The sequence below is a fragment of the Balaenoptera borealis genome, assembly GCF_965194805.1.
Source record: "Balaenoptera borealis genome assembly, chromosome: 13".
In the NCBI taxonomy this organism is placed as follows: Eukaryota; Metazoa; Chordata; class Mammalia; order Artiodactyla; family Balaenopteridae; genus Balaenoptera; species Balaenoptera borealis.
This window is the reverse complement of record NC_138870.1, coordinates 9,022,158-9,045,523: the sequence shown is the minus strand read 5'-3', so window position 1 is coordinate 9,045,523 and position 23,366 is coordinate 9,022,158. Positions and strand designations below refer to the sequence as shown.

The following is a 23,366-nucleotide window of genomic DNA, read 5'->3' as shown; positions in this document are numbered from 1 at the left end:
TGTAAGTAGCTTCTACCTCCTGGCTTCTGGCCTTTTGGATGAAATCTGCCCCAGTATATCCATACTTAAAATCAGTGTGTATAAATTAAACAGTACATATGGTGAACAAAAAACGTGGTGGAAACAGCGAAATTAGGAGAAGGGGACTAATAGAAAAATTCTCATGCATTCTTTAAGTGTTTTTTTTCCCCATACAAGATGTAACATTCTTTAAAGTTCTAACTTTACTGTGAACAGAATTTTCATTGTTAAACCTTGGAGCCATTTATCATCAGCATTGTAAATCCTGAGAAAGGATATCAGCTTAATTCTGTGGCCTTTTCCTTTAATACAGACTTTTTTAAAAAGGGTGGGAAGTTACTGATTTTATAATACTTCCTGTCTGAATTTCCCTGTTTGTATTTCTCCTTTTTTATGGTGTGAGAGGAACATACCATGAACTTAATATACCATCATTGCTCTTTACATATGCCATCACATCCTTTCTCATTTCCTGTCCTATTAATCATCCTTATTCTAAATTTGCACTTCAGAAATTCCTTGTCTCTGCAGAAATCTCGAATCCATGTCTCGTATGTCTTGTTGACTTTCTCAATTTTGTCTAATCTTCTCATTATTCAGCTTAAAGTCTATATTATGTAATATAAGTTTTATATTATTTAACATCTACCCTTACTCTCTTACTCTCTTATACACCCCCTCCTCTGTTTTTTCCTTGAAAAATTCCAATTCTTATTAAATTTAAGTATCCACCCAGTCTGTGCCCCACCTGAGCAGCTGAACACTGCGGGTAAAAACACACAAAGTTTCGAGCCCAGCTTACTCTCACTTGATGAGCTTTGCTCATACTTCACACCACCCCTTTTCTCTCTATTACCAGAATTTCCATCCTGCCATATCCTCACTCATACTCTCTGCCTTATTTCTAGATAATATTTACAATGTACTTCTTTACTCTTATCAAAAGGCAGACCTCCTCATTTGGCTCTAAATTTCAATCCAGGTGTCCTTCTCAAAGACATTTCTTCCATAATTTTCTCCTTTCTCTCCTCTGCTATTCTCTCTCCTTCCTCTAGTTAATTACCCCTCCTTGGTGCACCAACATACTCTGCTACTCCTGTTTTAACAAAACACAGTCCCTACTTGGCCACTTAAAACTCTCCATTTATTCTTCCATTTCTTTGTTTCCTCTCACAACCCAACTTTTCGAGTGTATTGTCTTTGGTCACAGACTCCCAGTTCTCCATCTCTTGTTCTCTTCTCATCTGGCTCTCCTGGGCTTCTGCTCTCATTGTCTCATGGAGACGATTCTTGTCTAGGTCACAGATGACCTCCTCCCTGATTCACCCTGACAGTCACATCTTTGATCTTGTACTACTTGAATTTCCTGCAGCATTTGCAAAGCTGAACAGTCCCTTTTATTTGAATACTTGTCTTTGCCCACTTTCACGGCCACGTCCTCATGGTTTCTGCTACCACAGTGGCTGCGCCCTCTCAATCTTCTCTTTCAACTTTTCCCCTTGTATCAGATTCCCTACAGATTACTTCAGGGCTCGGTTCTGGGTCCCCTTTTCTTATGTCACTGAACATGGGGTTCTAATTTCATTTCAATTTAAAAGACCAAAAATAGAAATATTTATTTTTTCTCTAAAACTATTTCTTCTCTCCAATCATCCTCATCTCATTAATTACAAATATAAATACATATTTAAATACAATCACTAATTGTTTGCCATATGCTAGCACTGTTCTAATTGTGTTACAAATATTACATCACTTAATCTCTGAAACTCTGTGGCTCTCTTTTTTTAACCAATGTAGAAACTAAGACACAGAGAGGTTAAATAACTTGTCCAAGGTCCCACGGGTGATACACAGTAGAACCAGGATTCAAGCCCAGGCACACTAATCTGAGAATGTGCTGTGCTATTTATCATAATGCTGTACTGCCTATAAATGTATACATCTTATTATCTACCAACTTTATCAAGTTGGAGCTCTCATAAACATTTCATAAATTTGAACTATAGATTCTAACTATAAGATGTATTGTTAATCTATCCATGGGCCATCATTTTCTAATACTAGTAAAATCAAGCTACCATTCTCTCGTGCGTAGCATACTGAAATGTTTCTTGCTCTTCTTCCTGCTTCCAATACTGTAGCCCTACAATTCATTCTCTATATTCAGTGACAGTGATCTTTCTATTAAAAAAAAAAACTTAATTATTTTCTCTTCCTGATTGCACCCCTCCAGTGGTTTTCCAAATAACTCCAATGCCCTTACTCTGGCTAACAAAGCCTGTAAATCTGTCTCCTGACTTTTTCTTTGACCACTTCTAACATCATTTCTCACCTTGGCCACAATTCTTTAGCCACTCTGAATCTTTTCTGTTTTTCAAATAGATAAAGCTTTCCCCAAAATTAGAGTCTTTGAACTAGGTGTTCTTGCTGTCTGTAATTTCTTTGCACTGATTTTTCATGCTGATTCTCAGTGGCCATAAGATCTGAACTACCTGCTCTCTATAATATAACTCAGTTTCAAATCTGTGCATACCATATAACAATTTGAGATATATCTCTATCTATCTATCTATCTATCTATCTATCTATCTATCTATCTATCTATCATGTTATCTATCACCTATCTATCCATTTATTTTCTCTCACAATTAAAATTAATCTCCTATGAAAGCAGGAACTGGCATGTCTTGCTCACTTCTGTATTGTTAGCACCCAGACTAGTGTCCAGTGTTCAGATGGTATTCAATAGATAATTTTTGATTAATTGTATACATAAATACATTAGAAAAAGTTCGTAAGAATGATAGCACTTGAAGTCATGATTCTAACTTTAGATATGATCTTGACTATGTAATTCTTTTGCCATTAACTATTGTTCAAGGTCTAAAAAAGTTGTTTCACATTTTATTTTCAATTCTTTCTATATTTCACAGTATCACTGTATCACCAACTGTGATATGTAGGACATAGATCAGAAGTATAGTGAGGTAATGTTAACCCTGAATTATATTTTCTTGAAATATCTAGCATCCATGTATACAAATGATGATAATTTAAATCACATAGTAACTTAATAATAATTAATTTATAATATAAAGTTTATATTATAAACTGGAGGATTTTTAGTAGGGAAATGATCTGTTTGGAGCCTCACTGTTCAGCAAAAAAGAAACATTCGACAAAAGTTTGTTGCTAAAAGCATGAAAAAATTCTGAGGAAATTATGCAAGTCTAGCCTAAGATCTGGCTGATGGGAGGACAGCCAGAGACATTACAGAGACAGCTGATCATTTATGTTCCACAGCCGAACTCTCAGGATTTCCTGGGGACAAACATAAATAAATGAAATTATTTTCTCTGACACCCCACAATTGTCGACTCAAGGAAGGAATACTCAAATCGACCTTTCTGTTAGCTGCCTGCTACTCAGTTTCCCCAATTTTGTACAGACAAGATACGTTATTTCCAGACTGATTGGTCTTCTCACTTCTTTTTCAACCCAATTTTTGCCTGTTTCTTGAATCAGCCTATGAATTAACAGCCTCTCCTTTGAGAATCAGTTTGCATGCGAAACAATTAACAAAATGTTTTTGACTTCTTCTTGAGTTATTCTCTTAAAAGTTATTTTAAAATATCCTTGAGTTTCTAGCAAAATGCATTCCTTCACCAGGGACATGGGAGGAAAGAAATAAAGGCAAAATAAATGAATGCATGAATCAAATTAAGATGTGTACCATTCCAGGTGTCTTTGCTAATTTTGCTTCCAACAGTACCACCTGCTGCGTCCCACGTATGGCGTCAAAGAGCCTGGGCTCTGACTCTTCTATGCCTTCTGCTGCTGATTGGACTGGGAGTCTTAGGAAGCCTATGTATGTATTACCTGTGTTTTTATTGACAGGGAAAACACCTAGAATTGCACGAGTTTTACTCTTTGAATTGAGGCTTTGGAATGATTATAGGTGATATGCCCACAAAGGGACTTATAACTAGGTACTTACAACACGGTACTTAGTCTCTTTCTCTCACTCTCATGAAATAATTGCTTCCCTAGACCTTTAATATTCTTAATACAATTCAGCAAAAAGGAGGTGATGGTTGTACTGAGGGATTACAATTTTTTATCATCTCTTTTTTTTTAATCTGGAGTTTACATAACTTCGAAGATAGACATGGAAAAGTTGAATAAACTACAAAATTTCAAAGAAGAACTTCAGAGAAATGTTTCTCTACAACTAATGCATAACATGAATAGCTCCGAGAAGATCAGGAATCTCTCTATCACACTTCAAGAAACAGCCACCAAATTATGTCATGAGTTATATACAAAAATCCCAGGTAATCCTATATTTCTCTCTGAGTTATTTACTAGACAATGAACTAAACCTAGGAGTCACTTGAGAACCATTTCATCAACAGCTAGCAGCTTTTCCCTAGGAAACCATTATTTGGAGGAAAGAATTAAATGTGGCTGACAGAAGACTCACTGATATTTCTGTGCAGTTAGAAGAAAAACAGAATAATAACTATAGGCCCCCAAATTATCAGAAGATGATAGTTACTTACAAAAACATTAGACAGTCTACAGTTTCTCTAATCCTTCTCTAATCCTTTAAAAAGGACAGCGATGGAAGATAGGTCATCTCTTTACAGATGACCTCGTTCCTAAATTTCAGTCAGTGTTTGATGAGTTAACGTTAAGAAAAGAAGTCAAGTCTTACCTTTGGAATTGGGAGGAATTGGTCTTTTAATATCTCTAAGTTTCTATAGTTATTATAACTAAAACATGTTCTTTGTCCTCTTGAGAAGTCTTCCGAATATTCAGCAAGTCAGAGAGCTGGAAATGCTCTAGTTGGAAGAGGCAATGTTTCTTGTTATTACCTTTTATTGCCATGTAGAAATACGCAAAATGACAAAGGGAAAGAAGGAGATTAATTAATTGCTATTCAGGGCTCCTGAGGTAGGAAAATACACTGGAATCTGAGTGTTTAACTTCAAATATGGTCTAATTATGTTTTGGACACATTGTGGTGGTATACAGAAGCCTGGAACACAGGATTTATTTTCTTCACCTTTGATGTAAGAAGAAAGACAAGTAAATGTGGTTAATTTAACATAGAGAACAATGGAAATAATAAGAATTATGAAGATTAACCCCACAAACCAAATGAAAGTATGCTCTTCTTCCAGAGCACAAATGTAAACCTTGTCCAAAGAAATGGATGTGGCACGAGGACAGGTGTTATATACAATTTATGCATTACGAAACGTGGCAAAAGAGTGACAAGATATGTTCTGACCACAATGCCAGTCTGTTGAAGATTACAAACAAAAGCATGTTGGTAAGATCTCACGGATCTCTTCCTGTGAGGAAGGAAGTCACTTTCCCCATCATAGAACAGAGAGTGAGGCATGTTGGGGAAGATTTGTATTAGTCCAGACATGAGTCTGGCTTATTTTAGTTGGGGTATGTGGTGAATAAAACTTAGTACACTTATCTCAGGGTATCAAGCCAAGGTTAGTCATATGAAACCTTAGCTTAGGACCTTAGCAGCAGAGAAATCTCAGAGGCTGAAGGGCAGATGGGTAGATATGGGGCACCCAGAATCTTTAGGTCTGCGAACATTTCCAAACTGGAACTTTAGGATCAACTCTTAGAGCACTATTTCTGAGCATTTATCTAAAAACAGAAGATCTGTAATTATTCCTGACTGTTACCAATTCCATAAGATCTACACAGGAGGAGGTTCTTTGTTTCCACCATTTTGTATTTTTTAAACTAAGAGAAAAAGCCAACATGTATTAGAATAAAAAGATAGCTTGGATAAAATATGTATAAAAAAGTAGAATTAAGATGGGGTAGCAAAGGCAAGTGCCAAGCAGATATATTGCACTGAGTTCCTCCTGGGTCCCAGGAAAAGTGAGTTCTCTGGAAGATTTATTTATATATTTATTTATTTATTCTAATATTTAAATAGTATCTCTATATTTTACTCATTAATTAGCATTTCTGGTCTTTCAGACAGTAATCCCATATTTATTTTTAAGCAAAAATATATTTCCCCAAAAGTCTCAGCTTCCCTACTCTAAGAATCCTTGCCCTCCTTTATAGAAGAGCAGAAATCAATCCATAGTCTCTTCCTTATCTGATTATTCTCAAATGATCCATTCATAGTTATTTGCTCAACGAATTACTGGAATATGAGAAAAAAACTATTACTTTGGCTACAAATTTCTGGACTGGGTTTGAATTCTATTCTATAACCACTCTCATCTGACCTTCCTACATTTTTCTCCTGCTCCTTGTGTTTCTCTTAACTTGTGTTTTTGTGAATAACCACCTCTTTTGCCCCCGAACTGAGTATTTACTGCTTAGCATTTGAATCCTGAAGTTTGTGACCCTCACTGACCCTAAGTTAAGGTTACACATGGATTAGTAGATCCTTCTCCATGTGAGACAGTAACTGAGGTATAAATGCTGAAGGAAATCTTACAGTAAGAGACACTTTGTCTCAATTTGTTTTAATGGCATAGAAAATAGTAGTAGAATGTCAAAGATGTCACCTTAGCACAGTAATTTGTAAGAAATTACATTGTGAGGTAATTTATAGAAATGGGAGAAAATGATTTTAACAAACAACCTCTGCTTCCTGTAGGAATTTATAAAATCCCTGAGGTTATATAACTATTGGCTGGGATTATCTCCCAGAAAATATAAAAACGGTTACAAGATCTTGGATGAGACAATAATATCCTCTGACTGGTAAGTCTTTATTCTTGTTGAATTTTTTTTTTTTTTTTTTTTTTTAGTATTTATGCTTTCATTTTATTGTTTTTAAGAATTAAACTGCCATCTCAGTAGTCTTAAGAGCAATATAATGAAGCATACATACATTTAATTTAGACTTTTGTCCATCACAGCTTCAAAGACTTCCCTGAAGTAAGGCTAGGATTCACATCTTTTTCCTTAAGGAAAGAAACAATACAGTAATTTCATTATCCTTCTACCCACCCACCCTCATTCGAACAATAACTGGATGAATTCAAGTCTAACACCGTTTTAAAAAATTGTCTGCTACGACACGTTCACCTGATCTGTCTTCCTGCATTGCACATATTTCTTAAACCTAACCAAAAAGAAATCATTTTTTAAAAGCCTACAAGAATTCTCTTAACATGTAGAATTTTATCATGATATTAATATGTTTGTCCAATACACAGGCTAAGTGGTTTCATGCCACATTCAATTCTAGTGAATTTCAATTAAAACAAGTGAGCTCTTCATAAATAGTTGAGAAGCTTTAAAGTGAATTCGGCTATTTCCTATTACATGAAACAAAAAATGGTACTGGATTTTAACAGCTCCTAAATAGGGCCGTGAAAGGGAATCAAGTTTGCACCAGTCCAAGTACCTACAGTAATATGATAGACGCACTCACCACCATTTCATACTATTTCACTCCCATGCTTCTAATAACAATTTCTCACTAGAAATATTGTGTTAACACTGAACTCTAAAATTGCTAGATGTGAAAAATCCCGTACTTTCACTTAAAGAAAAGTGTTTTAGTTATTTTCAGCTGGTCAAGGTTGAAAGGGCCATTTATATTATTTCTAACTTCAGCTCTAAGTTCGTAGATGACTTTGCATCTGATTATCCAAGATGAGAAGTTGTTTTGCCTGTTCCTGAGAGAATTAAATGGTAAATTAGCAATCAATTCACCCTTTGTCGAAAAGAAATGTTCTAAATTTATACACTACAAACTATTTAATAAATGGTATCTGCATACTACACATTTCATGTTTACGTTATGCACCATTTTAGGGGGGAGGAAGTGCTTCACAGGGGTTTATTCAAAGGATATATAGTAATATCCTAAGAATGTTGATTTATACATATGAGTTCTGTATAAACTGTAAGTGGTCATCTCAGCTGGCCTGTAACAGCCCCTATAATGCAAAAGCTGACTCTGAAGACACCTTATAAAGCACTGAAATTCACAATTTAGGTTACTTTTCTTTTCTCCAATACAAAATCATCTGGTAGTCTTCACTGTTGACTCCATGCTAAAACGTTCCAAGTTTTAGACTGCTTAACTAATAAAAGAAACAGGAAATCACTAATAGTTCTTAAATGTCGTTAGAGGAAAAAACCTTATCACACGGTAATGAAACCTGAGCAACGCAAGTATGTGATTACAAGCATGTCCTTCATTAAGACAATATTCAAATTCCTCCATGGCATGCAAATTATAGTTTAAAACCCAATAAACAAGAACCCACTTAAGTGGGGATCAAATTAACCCACGGGATCAAATTAACTCACGGGATCAAATTCTACCATGAAATGAGGAATTACATAAATCCTGTTCAGCCCTAAATGTTTAGTTTAAGACAATGCGCAGAGAGGAACACACCTCATCTAAAGCACACCATTTAAACAGTTCTATAAAATAACGTTACTTAAAGATTAATTGGTGTGGTGCATCATGTGATTCCAACCATTCAGTAAAAAACATTAATGAGTACCAGCATCCCCAACAGCTTGGAGCCTACAGAGTTGATTACTTTGGCCGCAACTTTCCAAGTAACGAACACTGCCTTTCAATATTACAAACATCAATATTTCTTAGTACTGGAATTCCAACGTATTTTGGTGCTCCTGAGGCTGCCTACAAATGAAAAGGCATCCAAGTGAAGTGCCTTATACACCTAATATACCTCAAAATTTCAGTGCCTAACCTGTGAAATAATTTTCTACCATTTAACAGTCTGCCTTACAGTAAATTCTAGTAGATTTTTACTTTTAGGATTTTATTGTAACTTTGGGAAATTAGTGGTAAAACATATGCTTTAAAAAACAGTATGTGGCTGCACTTAAATTCACATAAAAATAGAGTTTTTACAACCCTATTGAAATTTAATCCTTTTACACAGGCTAACAAAATGTATCACAAGAAAAGCTAAATATTGGGTTTAACAAAAGCAATACTTTTGAAAGTGGAACGATGAAAACATGTTTTCAAATGTTTTACAAATGGTCACCTCTCGGTCAATTTACCACACTAGGGGAACAAAGTTGTTAAAATATGGTTGTGATCAACTGAGCCACTTATCTGCACTACAGTATAGGACTTGAAATCACTCCTAAGGTCAAGATTTAAAGCCATTTTAAGAGACAAGACCCTAAGTGTTTTACAGTCACCTCATTAAGAGGCGCTTTCCCTTCCCCAAACAGTCAAAGCTTAATTAAAAGATTGACTATACATAAGTTTGTTTCCTCATCATATCTTCAGTTCAAAATACTATTATCATTGGTAATACGGTTGTTAAAATTTTATAGCTGGTTTCAGTAAAGGCGAATTCCCTACACTAGTGTAGCAGTGTAGATTACAGTGAAAACTAGCTTCTATTGAAATTGCATCTTTAAAGAACTCTTTTCCATCAGGCTTCTGTACTGTGTTTAATAACGAAAAAGTTTCTGCGAATGTCTTCCCATTATCTTGACAAGTGAGTAAGGAACTTATAAGCCAAATAAGGGAGAATTTCTGTGAGTAATACGTTTATCTAAGAAAATTACAGAAGCCAACAAAATTCACTAGGCTCGAATATGTACTTAAAATTGTGCTAAGTGCTGGGATTCAAAGAGGAATGAAAGACTGATTCTTCCCTTAGTTACTTAACCATTAATTGTATGCACAGGCTAATTAAACAATTTTACAGACGAAAAGAATAAAATGTGATAAATGCTTCAGTAAGGATACACGGAATATCAAAAAATAAATTTTAGCTTTGAAATTTGTGTTATAACTGACAGTTGAAATGGACATTTTTTTAAAAAATAAATTTATTTATTTATTTATTTTTGGCTGCACTGGGTCTTTGTTGCTGTGCGCGGGCTTTCTCTAGCTGCGGCGAGCAGGGGCTACTCTTCGTTGCGGTGCAAGGGCTTCTCATTGCGGTGGCTCCTCTTGTTGCGGAGCACGGGCTCTAGGCACGCGGGCTACAGTCGTTGCAGCTCGTGGGCTCTGGAATGCAGGCTCAGTAGTTGTGGCGCACGGGCTTAGTTGCTCCGCGGCACTTGGGATCTTCCCGGACCAGGGCTTGAACCCGTGTCCCCTGCATTGGCAGGCGGATTCTTAACCACTGAGCCACCAGGGAAGCCCTGAAATGGACATTTTTTGAATAAAAAATTTAGAGATTGACTAGAAGAACATTTCTGGTAAAGAGAATAAAATGAACATGGGCATGATATATTGCATATATGGGATATATAAAATATTTTGTTGTGGTTAAGACATGTGGTTATAAATATAAATGGATTCATATGTTGCATTTGTTCTGTTTATAAGGGGGGGTGTTAGGCTTATCCGTTTGTGTTTTATAATTCCTTAAATTTGGGAAGCAGACAGGATTACACTGAAGAAAGAAACCAGAGCCTCAAGCTGCTGGATGCTGTCCCAATCTCACAAATTTATACGTATTTGCTGGTTGAGGACACATCAAGCAGGGGTGAGCTCAGGATAACTGTTGAGGTGCTGCCTGAATCTAAACCCTGAGGTTCCTCCATACTCACCACGTTGGGCAAAGTGGCAAATAGAAGCTTTGATTGTTTTTGTTGTTGTTTTGTTTTGTCTTGTTTGCTTTTTCCATCAGATAGAAATAGTATGTGTAAGAATAGGGGTCAGAAAGACAAGGCAGCTCTATCTTTGGCAGTCTGCAATGACAGCACAGAATGGGGAATAGGATATGCACAAACGGAGGAGAGAAGCTTATATATTCTGAAGACCTCATTTGGAGTGAAGTACTAGAGGTAAAGATAATGTGAGCATCAGGGAACAGTATAGATGGACTCATTTCAAAAAGTAGGATTTCCACGTGTTTATTTGTAACTATTGCTAATGGGAAGGTAATCTATAATGGGATGGAAAACACAGTAAATATTTCAAATCATCAAGAAATAATACAGAAATAAAAATTATATCCTAGTATAGGTGAATACATTATTATGTATATATTTTCATATATAATATATGTAATTCCCTTTTGTTTTTTATCCTCGACGTTATTTTTGGGTTTGTTTCTGGAATTGGGATGTGATCAATAACATCTGTATTATGCCACTTCAAATGGGAAATTTCACTTTTGAAAATGTAACTGAGGAACTTATTTATTGATTGATCATTATTTATTGACCCAATATTGATGTTACATTTTTTCCCAAAGATAATATACTCAGTTTACAAGTTTGTCTTTAATGCATAGTCCCTCATCAGTAATCCTGTATTAGGGGCTGGTAATTATTCAGAACTTCATAGTAAAATCTCTGAAAAATGGCTGGAGGGAGGGAAATGTCACTTGGAGATGATATTGAGCTTAAGGTATCACAGATGAGGTTAATTCCTGGTTTTGGTGATTATGATTTGAGGAGGACAGTCTCAAAGATATACTACTGGTCCAATTTTCCTAGAGAATCTAATAGAATTGCATTACTCTAAATCATATTAGGTATTGGGAAAGGGAGGTGTCTGGAAATAAAGGACAACAAATATTCCAGATGTGAGAAAGCAGAAAAGGCAGAGAGAAATCAGGCAGTGTGTGACACTGCATATTTGTCAATAAAAATGAGTAATTTGGACACTTGACATTCTAAATAATGATTAAACTTTATTTTAGACAACGCAGACCCTAGGAGCAATGATATGTTGGGAAAGTAATTTTTTTTTTGTGAATGTGTTTCAAATGTTTGACTTGCCAAGTGTAATTCTTTATTTTCTCTTTCAGGTTTACAAGAAATACAAATGACTTAGATGATTCGATGTATTGTGGATACACAGAAAACACATATGTTTCTCATACTAGGTGCACCGAGACTAAACGTATTATATGTGAGAAGCTGGCCAATCCAGTGAAGATTGAGAGTATACTAATGAGTGAAGTACCAGAAGCATGAATGTAGTTAGTGCAATTATTTTGCCCCAGCTATTATCCTGCAATTAAAGGCAACTTTAGGGAGCATACATCTTGCGATCACACAAATGGAATAAAGATGCACTGAGACTACATTTCTGCCTCTCTCCTAACAATTTAAATTTTCAAACTTTCTTCTTTCTCCTCGTTTGCTAAGTGAATAGAACCTAAAGTCATACCTAAAGTTATACTTTATCATCCAGATACAAGCCAGATACCGTTGCGCATAAACAGTGTTTTGGGTGAGAATACAGAAACTGAAGCTAATTTTTCCTGCTTCTCCAGAAACATGGTAAATATCAACTTTACAGAAAATCAAAGAAAACTAAATATTGGAATATATAGAAATAATCAAGTGGGACAATATGCATTGATTTGCTTTTTGGAAGAAAAATAAAACAGAATACAGTACTATTTCAACAGATGTAAAAAAAGCATTAGATAAAATTCAACACCCAATCATAATAAAATCACTTAGAAAACTAGAAGCAGAAGATATCTTTAATCTGATAATGTTGACATTAAAAAGAGAAAAGAAAAAAGAAAATACAACTAACAACAGTAACAAAAAACCCTAAGCCTAACATCATATTTCTAGTAAAAGAGTGAAAGTTTTTCTTTTGAACCCTGGAAGAATATAAAAATGGTCTTTATCAATTATTTTATTCAACAACCTCTACTGTTTATTGGAGGTTCTAGAAGTGAAACAAAGCAAGAAAAAAATTAATAATATAAAAAATGAGAAAGAAATAAGATTTTTAGATAATTTAATTATGTACATAAAAACCAATATAATTTATAAACTGTTAAATAATTTATCAAGGTCACTGATAAATTATATATAATATATACTCAATATATATACATCAATCATATTTCCTTGTTAGCAGTAAGTAATGCAAAATAAAATTTAAAAAGCAATACCATTGATAATAGCATCCAAAAACAAAATAGTAATAAATAATAAAAAAGTGAAAAATCTCTACATGTAAATATTATATGCTGTGTGATCCTATTGCCTCACCCAAAGTTACACCACCTTCCGAGGGATCTCTATATCCAGTGACTGGTAAGCACGGTATAGCAAGGACCAGGAATCCACTGTAAGATGCCTCAGAGAAAACAATAAGCTGTTTGCCGTCAAATTTGCTAATACGTACCCGTTCCACAATGGAAGGAGCCATGACTCACTTTGACAGGAACAGAGGCATATTTTGGGTATAGAATTGCTTGTCCTGTCCATAGCGTTCAGCCAGAACCAATATCCACAAACTTGGAGAATATTTGATCAACTAGAATAGGACCTTACATAACACCATGTCTGATGCTTTCTAGCAAAGAGGTAAGGGCTTGGACAATTGACCATGAGATCCACTAGTTATATCACAAATTGAAGCCACATACAGCTGCAGGTCAGATCGCACAATGGTAAGACTCAGGGCCTGTTGAAAGCACAGTTGGAGAACCAGCTCAGAGTTAATACTTACGACAACATGATGCCATCTTCCAAATTATAATGTATACTTAAATCAGTAACCTTTATATAGTGTTGTGTTCTCAGCAGGTAGAATACATGGGTCTAGAAACCAAGGGGAGAAGCAGGAGTGATCCTTCTTACCATCATTTCCAATAACCAACTTGGGAGATGTGTGCCTTCTGTCCAATCTTGCCTGTAAAGGACAAAAACTTCCACCAGGGGGCACAACATCTTGTTAGATGAATCACTATCTTGGGATGAGTAATTGACGCCGATCAACAGGAGAGGGGTAAGTTTGCTGTTACACAATAGGGACAGGAAGAAAGATGTTTGGCATCCAGTTATTCCAGCTGAGGACATCTTTCTAATCCATCCCCTATTTGGATGGTAAAAAGACAAATTGCAGTCACAGCCTGAGAATGGTAGGATGGGCTCAGACCCCAGGTAGGTGACTCTAAGATCAGCAGAGGTGCTGAGAGTGAGAGGAATTGAGGAGGAGTAATAGGAGAGGGAGACGATGAAGATCAGTTGTGACTCTGAGCTCAGCTGCAGCGCCAGGGGCTAGAATTCATTCCACACACCTTCCTCTTACAAGTTTATTCCAAGAAAAGAGACATACCTTCAACCTGGACTTGCTTCACTTCCATGAAGGAATACATCTAGGCTGAAGAAACTTAAACTGTAGTGGACTCTATAATGTAATACACAGATCCCTCTTCAGGACTGAAGGGCTTATTCTTCTGGTTGCTGGGAGAGCTGTCAACATACAACTATCAAGTATGAGCCCTTGCCTCTGTTGAAGAGAATTAACTCAACCAAGGTCATGTTGCCTTCCCAAGGCAGCTCATATCCAATGATTAGTGATGTGGGAATATGAAGGCCTGGCTGTCCTGCCCTAACTGGGTCAAACTCCAAAGGTCTATACCAGCTTCAGAGCTCCAACTGGAATTGACTGAGGCCTCACTGAGAACCCATCACAGCCCAACTTCCCCTTCTGCCCGACCCTGCTTCTTTCTGTTCTCTTCCACAGGTGGACGCACCAAGGGTGTCCCTGATAAACCTCCATCATACTAATCTTGTTTTCAGAATCTGCTTCCTTGGAAATCAAGCCTGTTAATGTTGCTGACAAAATTAAAGAAAACCTTAATAAGTGGAGAGATAACTATATACTTGGATTAGAAAAGTTCATATTTGGGGGATGTCTACTTTCCCAAAGTTGCCTCTAGATTTAATACAATCCCTGAACTTTTCAGATGGATTTTTTTTAAAAGTGACACGCTAATTCTAAAATTAACACAGAAATGCATAAGATTTAGAATTGCCAAGATAATATTGAAAAAGAAGAATATTTGGAGAAAGTACAGTACTCAATAACAAGACTTACTCTAAAGTCACAATAATAAAACAGTTTTGATACCAGGATAGATATACATCCACGGACCCAGATCAAGAGTCCAAAAGAGAGGATATGAAATGAGGTGGTCAAAAGGTCCAGACTTCCAGTTATGAGATAAATAGGTCCTGGGGATCTAATGTACAACATGATGACTATAGTTAAGACTGCTGTGTGGTATATTTGAACGTTGTTAAGAGAGCAAATCCCAAGAATTCTCATCACAAGGAAAATATTTTTTCTTTTCTTTTGTATCTGTATGACATGATGAATAACTAAATTTACTGTGGTCATCATTTCACAATGTAAGTCAAATCATTATACTGTACACCTTAAACTTCTACAGTGCCGTGTATCAATTATATCTTAATAAAACTGGGGAAAAAAGAGTTTTGTTTGTTCAGTATCTTCACCAAGACTTGATATGGTAAGTTTTTTATTTTTACATTCTAAGAGTTATATAGGGGTGTCCTTTGTGATATTAATTTGCATTTCTCCAATGCATAATGATGTCGACTGTCTTTTTTTGTGCTTATTTGCCATTTGTATAACTTCTTTGATAATGTGTCCGTTCTAATCTTTTGCCCATTTTGTAATATTTTATTATCATTTTTCAGTGTTGAGAGTTCCTTATATAGTCTGGATATCAGACGTGTTATATCAGATATGTGAATGGCAAATATTTTTTCCCAGTGTTTGGCTTGTTTGTTCATGTCCTTAGGTGTCTTTCAAAAAGTGGAAGTTCTTAATTTTCATCAAGCCTAATTTTTAATTTATTTTGTTATTTTTGGATCTGCTTTTGGTGTTGTATCTAGAAAATCTTTGCCTAATCCCAAATCATAAACATTTTCTCCTTTATGTTCTTTTGGAAGTTTTATAGTTTCAGATTTTACATTTAGGTCTATGATCCATCATGAGTTTTTGTTGTTACTGCTTTTATTGTTATTTTCTATGGTGCAAAGTATGGATAAAAATCTATTTTTTCATAATGATATCCTACTTTAGAAATTAATATGCTGTCTTCAGTGAAAAATAATCAACTGGCCACATACATAGGGTCTATTATGGACTTCAATATTTTTCATTGAATTATTTATGTGACAATAACATCACACTGTCTTACATATGATAGCTTTTTAAAGAGTCTTAAGTCAGGTAGACAGTAAGTTTTCCAATATGTCTTTCTTTTTCAATATGTTTTTCAGTATGTTTCAATATGTTTGACTATTCATCATTGGTTCATGTAGAATGTCAAACAGATCAAGTGGGTTGATAGATCTGCTCAAGTCCACTATATACTTGCTGATTTTTTGTCAATCAATGTGCCTCATTTCAAAGGAAGCATAACAATCTGTTGAATTGCCTCTTTAACAAATTATTTTGTTGAAATAGTTCTCATGTGTCAAATATTAGAATGAGAACAGGATGCGGGGGATAAGTTGGATCAAAAAGCCAATCACCTGGCCAATGCAAAAAGCAATTATGTAAGGAGAGTGTTCTCTGAGACCTTTTAAATCCCATTTCTACCATACTTCTGTAGTACTTTGAGGTAGTTGAAGGGAAAGGGTCTATTTTTTGGGAATAGTGTATTAATCAATTTCATCCTATCCCCACATTGTGAATTAATACATTTTCACTTGGGAATGAATGACCCAAGTCATTCCCACCAAACTGTTTTGGTAGGGACAGTTTGCCAATTTTTTTTCCAAGATGAAGTACATATTGTTACATGGAAAGTAACTAAGCAATGACTTTTGCCTTTGCCCAAATGGCAAAGTGAAGCTTTGTTTATGCGTGAAATCTCTTGACACTTGTGAGCTGCTCTGAAATGAGACATGTGACAGTGTGTTAGGAATTATGACAAATTGTGTTTAATCACACAATTTTCTCAAGGAAAAGTTCCATTAGAGTAAAGCTAAAATTAAGCATTAAAATGTTTATTTTTCACTACGTCAATGTTAACAAGTTATTTTTGCTACTCTGAATACTGGTCCCAAGGATGTGTTGTAAGTTGAAAAATCACCACTGAATACTCAAAGCATAATAGGTCAGTAATAATGAGTCTCTTTCTGGTAACTGAAGTTTTTTCCATATCTGCCAATTTTTAAAGTCAATTAGTAAAACCCATGGCTAAACTTTCATTTGATTTTTAAAAATAAGTTGTCTGAAAAAAATATTGCGTCAAATTCTATCATAACCTGTCTTTTCCAAATATAATCAAGCCTCATTTTATTTCACTTTATAAATTATTTAACATTTGTTAATGAAGATATTATATACCGATTTTTTAACAGAGTAGATTTCAACAGGACAATATATACATATTTGGAGGGGGTTAATTATATACGTTGGAAAATTTGACCATGGATTTGATTCATGCATGTGTATACACACACATACAAACACACACACAACTAAATTGATAAAATGCTGTGCCTTGTGTTCTATACTTTACCCCATTTATATCTTAAAATTTTACCAACACCATACCTTGCATGATTACAAGTTAAGCAATGAGAAATAACAAGTTAATTGATTACTTTACCTTTATAACATGAAAGTGTGTAAATTAACTTCATTAGGTCTACATTATTTTAAATATGATTTAACTACTTTGGTGTTACAAATATAGTTCATAATATATCTTTAGTGGCTTTTAACGGATTTCTTAAAAATGCATATTGTTAACATGAATAGGAATAAGGTATTTTTTGACACTGTATAAGTCAGATTGGAGGATGATAATGATTACTAGGTTTGTCAATAAGATTATAAAAAATATTTTTCATAAATTCATTGAACTATGTGGCTATCCTTTATTGACACAGATATACTAAAAACAATGAGATATAAACATTTTGTTTTAAAAATATGTTGGATTTTAATGGAATTAATAGGATTTTGATAATTCAACATGCTCTGAGTATACTGGGTTCAACTAGTAGTCTCTAAGTGAAAAAGTATGATAGAGCTGTCACAGAGATAAATCTTAAGCTTTATATTTTCCCCCAAACTTGAGAAAATGAATGAAACTAATGATTAGGTAGCAAATTATTTTTGCACTTCTCATGGTTTCCAATTCTTTCACAAAAATTGGGAGAGGATTTAATCAGCTTATTAGGTAAATAAGTGATATTTGCTATTAAATAATTATGTAACCTTGGCAGGTAATTCACAAGGAATTCAAACAGCCGAGTGGCACTGCTAGAATGAATCGTTCTGTTTTCATCTTTTTATTTTTATGAACAGGAATTTTCTTAGTTTATACATCTAAAAATAACAAAAAATACAAACTGTTGAAAACTGTCTCAATCATAATTATGTAAATGTACCTGAACTAATTATAGAATGCACTAGTGTCATTAAAGAAAGCATTTCCAATACATTTGTTTAAAAGTTATTCAAATGAGTGATACATTTATATTGTTTTTATCAAATGAATATCAATTATTTTAATTGTAAACTTTAATACTTAGAGATTCAATTTATATATACAGGAATAAAACAAATATAAAGGGGCTTTCCTGGTGGCGCAGTGGTTGAGAGTCTGCCTGCCAATGCAGGGGACGCGGGTTCGCGCCCTGGTCTGGGAGGATCCCATATGCCGCGGAGCAACTGGGCCCGTGAGCCACAACTACTGAGCCTGCGCGTCTGGAGCCTGTGCTCCGCAACAAGAGAGGCTGCGATAGTGAGAGGCCCGCGCACCGCGATGAAGAGTGGCCCCCGCTTGCCGCAACTGGAGAAAGCCCTCGCACAGAGGCGAAGACCCAACACAGCCAAAAATAAATAAATAAATAAAATGCTGGCTTAAAAAAAAAAAAAAGACATCACAAGTAAAGAAAATTATAGACCAACATCTTAAAAAAAAAAAAAATATATATATATATATATAAAATTCATAATCTGTACCCATACTTCACCGCAGAAAGTTTAATATGCTAATCAGTGGGTTTTAAATTGAGGGCAGAATCAACAGTAAAGAAACCTGTTGAGGCAAGGTCAGAATGAAGGCAAATTATGAAATGGAGAGAACCTTGTTTAATAGATATGAATATACACAATTGCTATTATTTTCATTTTTTCAAAGTAATATGTGTACTTGTTTAAAACAAAATAGACCAGAACAGCTTATTAGCCAATAAAAACATCTCCCCTCAAATGACTGTCTCGCTCCTCAATGGCAACTGTTTTTAATAATTTGTTTTTATTTCTTACAGTGATTACCTTTGTAGCTTTAAATAATATTTATACTATTCTATATAGATTTATAAACTTTAGAAATTATCTACTGGCTCTGTTTTGATAAATGATTCATTTAAGACCACTCTCTCTCACTTCCTTTCCCTCACCCCTTCACATAAACCTTTATTTCTTATTTAACCACCATGGGGCATATATCTAAATTCTCCACTTCCTCCTATTCTCCTGTCCTCCCCCTCTCTCTTCTCATCTTACTATCTCTTAGTCTCTGTCATTTGATCCTCTGCTTTTATACTGCTAATATTTCAATATTATGAATAGTATGCATATACTCCATAGCCATAATTATTTCATGATTTTACCTTTGGCTGATTTTAAAAGTGAATTTTTAAAATGCATTTATTTATTTATCACATTACAATTGCATAATGATTAATTTCAATGCAGTGATTGCAAATCTTCCTCTGCATCTCCACTTAGCAACTCAAAGGACAATATTCTTAGCATAAATTTCAAATGGAATCTGTCTAATTGTTCAGTCATGCCAAATTTGTGTTTGCCTCACATTTGAACATAGTTATTCTAGTTTTTTGCTTTTGCCTCTTAATTGCCTAGTTCCCTTTCTTCTTTCCTTACTTTTTCTTATATCATATCCTCCAGATATTTGGATTGTCATATTGCATATTCTGTGATGTGTCCTGTTCTCCCAGAGTCCCCCCGGTTCTCCTACTTCATTCTGTACCAGTATTTTGCAAGAGCTGTTGCAATAATCAGCCTGGAACATTTGTTACTGCACTTGTGAGGATTGTCCACTGTTAGCCAGATCCCATATCTGTCAGCTTTTTTGGTTGCTGCCTTCTTTAGCTGGCTTGTTATTTTTCCAGCTGGTACCATGTTTGTGAATCGGTCGGTTTGGATATATCCAGGGATGAAGGGGTTGTGATTCAGGCTTTCAAGATAAAGAATCTTTGGTTGTGAAACACACCCAAGAGTCAATGTGCACCAAGTTACCGGGACTGCATCAGTGGATCAGAGGCTGGGAACATGAAGTAATTCGTATTCAGATCAAATGAGAACAAATATTTGACACATTTCCTGCCTTGGTCAAATTTGTCAAGGGATCAGTTTTGGGCCAAAAGTTGAAAAGGAGGAACATATTATGATGAAATTGAAAAGAAAGGGGAAATTTAAAAGGAACTGAAACCTTTGAAATTGAAGAGTGAATAACTTGTGACTCTTAGATTTCAGTAACTAAAAAAGATAGTAGGTATTACAGTATTTAATTAGCATGTTTTCATAGAATAATATTTTTGTCGTTATTCTCTGGTTGTTTCAAATGACGGCTCCACAGAGAGGCCTTCCATGAGTCTCCCATTTAGTATAAGCCTCCTCTCCTTTCTCTCTCACGCTTTCTTCTACCTTGCTTTATTTCTATCCATAGTACTTGTCACTACTTTACATTATATTGCTTATCCATGATTAAATATATAAAATATTAATATAAAATATATATTTACAAGTAAATATATGAAGTATAGAATGTAAACTACCTTAAGGAAAAAAAACGTTTCTATCATTTACTCTAGAATATTGCATAGCATACAGTAGGTACTCAATCTGTTGAATAAAGGAATGAATAAATGGATGAATAAGCAAATGTTTCTGAACCCCCAAGGAAAAATATTTACTTTTCAAAGTTAAATAGGCAGAATCCACTTATGAAATAAAATACATTGCATTTATATTTATGGAGACAAAGTTTATTATGATTAGACTAAGACGGGATGCACATCTGTATCTGGGAGAAGAAAGCTGATCCTTTGAAGATATAGGAAGTAAACTACTACTCAAGTTTTCAGAAAGTAGATTAGAATATTGAATGAGTTTTGCTCAGGTAGTATCCTTGAGGATGCACATTTAGGAGGATGGTGGAAACACCTGTTCCTCCAGAGCAAATTCAAGACAGTGAAAATTCTGGGCTTCAGGGTAAGAGTTTTTGGTCTCTCCCTTTTTATCGAGGTTTACATATCAGAACGTGGTTTTCATACATACATGTATATATATATTTATATTCTCTTTCTCAACAACACATGAAATATTCCTTAACTTCTACCTTTATAATGTTTTTATTTTACCCTAGACACTGTACACCATAAACACATTTTCTGTTAAGAAGAGAGGTACAAAACATCAACCTGGCTTCTGATCTCATTATCTGAATGGTCAAGAATTTCAATTTTTCTTTTTGTCTAATATTTAACTCTTTTATCATTTCTCACCCTTTATAAATTAACAATATGATGAACATGAAAGTGCATAGATCTTTATCTATCTCTGCATCAAGTCCAAACAGTGAGATTACTGGCTCAAAGGAAATGTATGTTTTAAGACCTCAAAGAAGCATTAGATAGACTCACTCTTGGAAGGAGAAGTAGAATGAGAGTATCATATACATTTAGAAAAAATAGGTTAAAAGCTTTAGGTCTGAGAGACCTTCAAGATGGCGGAGGAGTAAGACGTGGAGATCACCTTCCTCCCCACAAATACATATGAAATACATCTACGTGTGGAACAACTCCTACAGAACACCTACTGAATGCTGGCAGACCTCAGACTTCCCAAAAGGCAAGAAACTCCCCACGTACCTGCCCCACGTAGGGCAAAAGAAAAAGAAAAAACAGAGACAAAAGAATAGGGATGGGACCTGCACCAGTGGGAGGGAGCTGTGAAGGAGGAAAGGTTTCCACACACTAGGAAGCCCCTTCACTGGTGGAGATGGGGGGGTGGGGGGGGTGGCGTGGTCGGGGGGAAGCTTCGGAGCCACAGGGGAGAGCACAGCAACACGGGTGCAGAGGGCAAAGCAGAGAGATTCCCGCACAAAGGATCGGTGCCGACCAGCACTCATCAGCCTGAGACGCTTGTCAGCCCATCCGCCGGGGCGGGTGGGGGCTGGGAGCTGAGGCTTAGGCTTTGGAGGTCAGATCCCAGGGAAAGGACTGGGGATGGCTGTGTGAAGACAGGCTGAAGGGGATTCTTCAATATATGCTAATCAATCAATGTAATACACCATATTAACAAACGGAAGGATAGAAACCATATGATCATCTCAATAGATGCAGAAAAAGTTCTTGACAAAATTCAACACCCATTTATGGTAAAAACTCTCCAGAAAGTAGGCATAGAGGGAACTTACCTCAACATAATAAAGGCCATATATGACAAACTCACAGCCGACATTGTTCTCAATGGTGAAAAACTGAAACCATTTCCTCTAAGATCAGGAACAAGACAAGGATGTCCACTCTCACCACTATTATTCAACATAGTTTTGGAAGTTTTAGCCACAGCAATCAAAGAAGAAAAAGACAGAAAAAGAATCCAAATCAAAAAAGAAGAAGTAAAACTGTCACTGTTTGCAGATGACATGATACTATACATAAAGAATCCTAAAGATGCTACCAGAAAACTACTAGAGCTAATCAATGAATTTGGTAAAGTAGCAGGATACAAAATTAATGCACAGAAATATCTTGCATTCCTATACACTAATGATGAAAAATCTGAAAGAGAAATTAAGGAAACAATCCCATTTACCACTGCAACAAAAAGAATCAAATACTTGGGAATAAACCTTCCTAAGGAGACAAAAGACCTGTATGCAGAAAACTATAAGACACTGAGGAAAGAAATTAAAGATGATACAAACAAATTGAGAGATATACCATGTTCTTGGATTGGAAGAATCAACATTATGAAAATGACTATACTACCCAAAGCAATCTACAGATTCAATGCAATCCCTATCAAGCTACCAATGGCATTTCTTCTCAGAACTAGAACAAAAAATTTCACGATTTGTATGGAAACACAAAAGACTCCGAATAGCCAAAGCAATCTTGAGAAAGAAAAACGGAGCTGGAGGAATCAGGCTCCCTGAGTTCAGACTATACTACAAAGCTACAGTAATCAAGACAGTATGGTACTGGCACAAAAACAGAAATATAGATCAATGGAACAGGGTAGAAAGCCCAGAGATAAACCCACGCACATATGGTCACCTTATCTTTGACAAAGGAGGCAAAAATATACAATGGAGAAAAGTCGGTCTCTTCAATAAGTGTGCTGGGAAAACTGAACAGCTACATGTAAAAGAATGAAATTAGAACACTTCCTAACACCATACACTAAAATAAACTCAGAATGAATTAAAGACCTAAATGTAAGGCCAGACACTATAAAACTCTTAGGGGACAACATAGGCAGAACACTCTATGACATACATCACAGCAAGATCCTTTTTGACCCA

At 35.4% G+C, this 23,366-nt stretch overlaps 1 protein-coding gene across 4 annotated transcripts in view; it reads left to right on the top strand.

The window, feature by feature from the left end:
* CLEC12A (C-type lectin domain family 12 member A) overlaps nucleotides 1-12,085 on the top strand; it is a 235,537-nt gene extending 223,452 nt beyond the window's left edge. For all 4 annotated transcript variants that reach the window (XM_082348884.1, XM_082348882.1, XM_082348883.1 and 1 more), the window contains exons 3-7: nucleotides 3,794-3,892; nucleotides 4,170-4,358; nucleotides 5,211-5,362; nucleotides 6,677-6,783; nucleotides 11,805-12,085. In XM_082348884.1, coding sequence (XP_082205010.1) covers nucleotides 3,794-3,892; nucleotides 4,170-4,358; nucleotides 5,211-5,362; nucleotides 6,677-6,783; nucleotides 11,805-11,973 — 716 coding nt within the window. In that variant the 3' untranslated portion in view covers nucleotides 11,974-12,085. The remainder of the gene's footprint in view (nucleotides 1-3,793; nucleotides 3,893-4,169; nucleotides 4,359-5,210; nucleotides 5,363-6,676; nucleotides 6,784-11,804) is intronic.
* The last annotated feature ends 11,281 nt before the right edge of the window (nucleotides 12,086-23,366 follow it).